A 4,124-nucleotide genomic window follows, 5' to 3' on the forward strand; every position below is an offset into this window, starting at 1 on the left:
CTGTTTGCATCTTGATAATCATTTATCTATATATCATATTCCACTTACTTGTATACAGACTCTCCTTGCACTACTTCTATTTTATTTGTATTAACTTGCACATCTCAAAACATTCTCTTGCACTATTTTATCTGTTTTATTAGTTATATGATATATATTCATGTTGCTCTGTTGGAGGAGGACTTCAGTTTCTCATTGACAGATCTACACTGAAGCAATGTAGTTAGTATTAATGTAGGAGGTGGTAGCGCTGATACTAGTATAGATAGATAGATAGATAGATAGATAGATAGATAGATAGATAGATAGATAGATAGAAAGTAGTATTAGATGTAGTATTTATTGCAGTAGTATATATACGAGCATGTTAAATATACAGAAGTGTGCAAATATTCTAAAACATTATTATTAATATTGCAGGTTATATAGCAGAGTATTTTGTAATGATAGAGAGTACTTTTGTGTTGTTTGTTTGTGTTGTTTCGTGTTGTTTGTTTGTTAGTTTGTTAGTGTTGTTTCGTGTTGTTTGTTTGTGTTGTTCTCCTGCCTCCCTCCAGTCCAGCAGGGGGCGGGAAAGCACCTGTTTTCCGGGCAGAAGAAGAGTCGCTTCTCTTCCGGAGTGAAGGTCATTCTCCCGCGGAAACATGGCGGCGCCCGACGAGCTGTTCTGCTGGGAAGGAGCCTGGGGTCTGCCGTCCGTGAGCAGCGACTGCCTCACCGTGCTGGTGAGAGGGGGTGGCGGAGGGAGAGAGAGGGGGGGAGGGGGGGGGGCGGAGGGAGGGAGAGAGAGAGAGAGAGGGGGGAGAAACGGGGGAGAAAGGGTGATGAGGGACGGAGCTTTAATGGAGCTCCGGAGCCTGTGTTTGGGGAATGGGTTCCATTATTCTAAGCTTCAGGTACAGCGACCACTGCTGGCGACACACACACACACACACACACACACACACACACACACACTTATAACATTAGCGTTAAGAAAGCTTACTTAAATATCTGCCACAACATAAGTAACCGGATCAGAGTAACATTAAGTACAGTCCGCGGCACTGTGAGTGCAGACGTAGATGTGTCCCATTATCATTCATATCATATCACATCATAATGTATCATATATCTCCTTATCTGAGTCAGCTGAGCCGTATCTGGCCGTGCAACACTCACAGTGTCACATACTGGATGCAGAAGTATTATTTTAAGCAACACATTAAGTTGACGAAACCCTGGAGTCAAATGTAATGAAAGTCAGATCGTGTCTTAGACGGGGCAGTGATATTATAAACCTGTTAATGTACGCATTCAAACGCTTTCTCTGTTACCAGCTGTATTCACCTTGCAGGTGCAGCTATGTGGCTTTGATCCTGGATAAAGTGTTTAAGTCATGGATGTTTAAAGTTTAACTTCTTCATATTTGACTAATATTAAAGTTCACTTTTCATTCAGGAAGTATGACGCTGCGCTGTCAGTACGCTTGTCCATGTTTGTGATTGGTCGAATGCTCCAGATACCACCCCTTTCATGTGAACGCGCACCTAACTAGGTAGGACACGGCTGGCTTGAGCGATCCACTTGATAACCAGCGTCGTAGGACCGCTTAGCGAGAGCGCGTATGTTTTGGATTGGGCCAACCGGCTAACTCAAACATATCCAGGTTAGGTTGAACCGGCTTCGTAGTACAGGCCTCTGGCTTCGTAGTACAGGCCTCAGGCCTCTGGCTTCGTAGTACAGGCCTCTGGCTTCGTAGTACAGGCCTCAGGCTTCGTAGTACAGGCCTCAGGCTTCGTAGTACAGGCCTCAGGCTTCGTAGTACAGGCCTCTGGCTTCGTAGTACAGGCCTCTGGCTTCGTAGTACAGGCCTCTGGCTTCGTAGTACAGGCCTCTGGCTTCGTAGTACAGGCCTCAGGCTTCGTAGTACAGGCCTCAGGCTTCGTAGTACAGGCCTCTGGCTTCGTAGTACAGGCCTCTGGCTTCGTAGTACAGGCCTCAGGCTTCGTAGTACAGGCCTCTGGCTTCGTAGTACAGGCCTCTGGCTTCGTAGTACAGGCCTCTGGTCTAGGGGGATCTGAAAAAGATTGGTTTGCATTTTAATAATCAATAAGTTTGTGAACATAACCAATAACCCATAGCCAATAACTAATACATGGAACTTATCATTCATATCTTATTTTACCTTAACATTTATTTATTTATGCATATGTTTGTATCTCTCCAACTTTAAAGGATATGTCTGGTTTGCTGTCCTATAGGATACACTGGAATGATTTCAAACCTGTTTTTATTGATCCTAATAATTATAAAGGAGTGCCTTGGAAATATGTGTTTACATAATTTGTGGTCAAACCGTTTGAGAGCCACTGAGATAACTGAGACTAAAGTGAACCTAACCCTCAGAGAGTCCTTCACCTCACTGAGCCTCTCAGTCTGACTGGAGAGCTCTCCTCCACCCTGGCTGTAGAAACATCTACTTCTTATATCCGTTAGCGCAGCTAGCACCAGGTGCTAATAACAACAGCGCCGGTACCGGTGCTCTCTCTGTCTCTCCCTCTCTCTCTCTCTCTCTCTCTCTCTCTCTCTCTCTGTCTCTGTCTCTGTCTCTGTCTCTCTCTCCCTCTCTCTCTCCCTTGCTCTCTCTCTCACTCCCTCGCTCGCTCTTTGGCTGTGAGCTGCGGGCGCCTGATAAGCCAACACCCCCCACTTTCATCACTTACAGCGCCCGTCGTACAGGGCAAATGAAAAGTGTAACCGGGGTGAAAAGGGTGTTACATTTACTTAATTATGAATGTTGTTACATCAAGGCCGAAAATTAGGATGAGCGCCAACGGTCAAAAATGTTTGTTCCCCTCCCAGAGCTGCCAGCGCAGCGCCCCCCAGCCCTAGGCGACCGCCTACGCCAAAAATCGGCCCTGCCATTAGCAAAAATACACCTTTATTGAACATACAGTAACACAAATATTACAAATCCACATAACAAACAATCACAAATGAAAAAGGGCCGCCACTTATTATTATTTTAATAAAAAAAAATAAGTAAAAAATAATCTTTTCTTTCTTCTTTTTTTTTTGTGGGTACCTGGCTGGCGCCCCCTAGCTGCGCCGCCACTATTTGTATATAGGGGAAACACTGAGGTCTACTAGACTAGATGTACATTGTTCAATGTTCCAAACTCACATTGGTTCCTCATACAGCATCTCTGTATAGTATGTGTATTCACTCTCTGTCCTACACGGCTTGTTGGAGCTCCTGCCCCCCCCCCCCCCTGTGAGCCCACTGTGCTCTGATTGGTCAGCTCGTCCACTCTGTTCTGATGAGTCCACCACCGTTACAGCGGAACATCAGTGATTATGTTTTACAATGGCGTTTGTTAGCAACCAGGAAATGACACCAGTAATGACAAACAGATGAGAATGCTGCGTGGGGTCTGGGGGCCGTGTTGGGGGGACGTTGGGGGGCTCGCTGCTGTGAGGAGAGGACAGGGTGAGGTGGGTTCATTTCCTGCTTGCTGCGTGGGTTCTGCGAGACACCGTGAATGGACGCGGGAAGGGGGGGGGGGGGTGTTGAGGGGGCTGCAACGAGGCGTTCAGGGGCAGCAGAGACAGGTCTTCTCTCTGTTAGAGCTTTACTCTCTACAGGGTGCACTCTGAGGGTTAGTGGCTCTGCAGAGCGGTCACATGCAGAAGCTTCAGAACACAAGGGGACGGGTCAGAACCAGAGAAGCATGGGACCTTTAAGATGAGTCTCTGTGTGTTGTTAACAGTGTAACGATGTGATGTGACCACCAGGGGGCGGCGCAGCACTGTGTATGATGAACAGTGAATATCTGAGGAGGACATCCTTCATTAAGCTCAGCTCTAAAGAGGCTTTCATCTCAGATTCTCTTTCTGACTTCTGTCTCCTGTGTGTCTGCAGGCCTACGCTCAGTTTGCAGGAGCTCCTCTGAAGCTCCGGAAGATCTCCAACCCCTGGAGGAGTCCCAGTGGTGAGACACACACACACACGCACACACACACACATACATACATACACACACACACACATACATACACACACACATACACATACACACACACACACACACATACATACATACACACACACACACTACATACATACACACACACACACATAC

At 46.6% G+C, this 4,124-nt stretch overlaps 1 protein-coding gene across 1 annotated transcript; it reads left to right on the top strand.

Moving 5' to 3' along the window:
- Nucleotides 1–418: 418 nt before the first annotated feature.
- On the top strand, nt 419–3,974 carry LOC117475943 (metaxin-1-like; the record flags this gene model as incomplete). Its single annotated transcript, XM_034122289.1, is given in 2 exon segments — nt 419–725; nt 3,905–3,974. Coding segments are annotated over 2 exon segments (151 nt in total), but the record flags the coding sequence as incomplete, so codon positions are not given.
- Between the last annotated feature and the right edge of the window lie 150 nt (nt 3,975–4,124).

This window comes from Trematomus bernacchii, unplaced genomic scaffold (genome assembly GCF_902827165.1).
Source record: "Trematomus bernacchii unplaced genomic scaffold, fTreBer1.1, whole genome shotgun sequence".
Taxonomy (NCBI): Eukaryota; Metazoa; Chordata; class Actinopteri; order Perciformes; family Nototheniidae; genus Trematomus; species Trematomus bernacchii.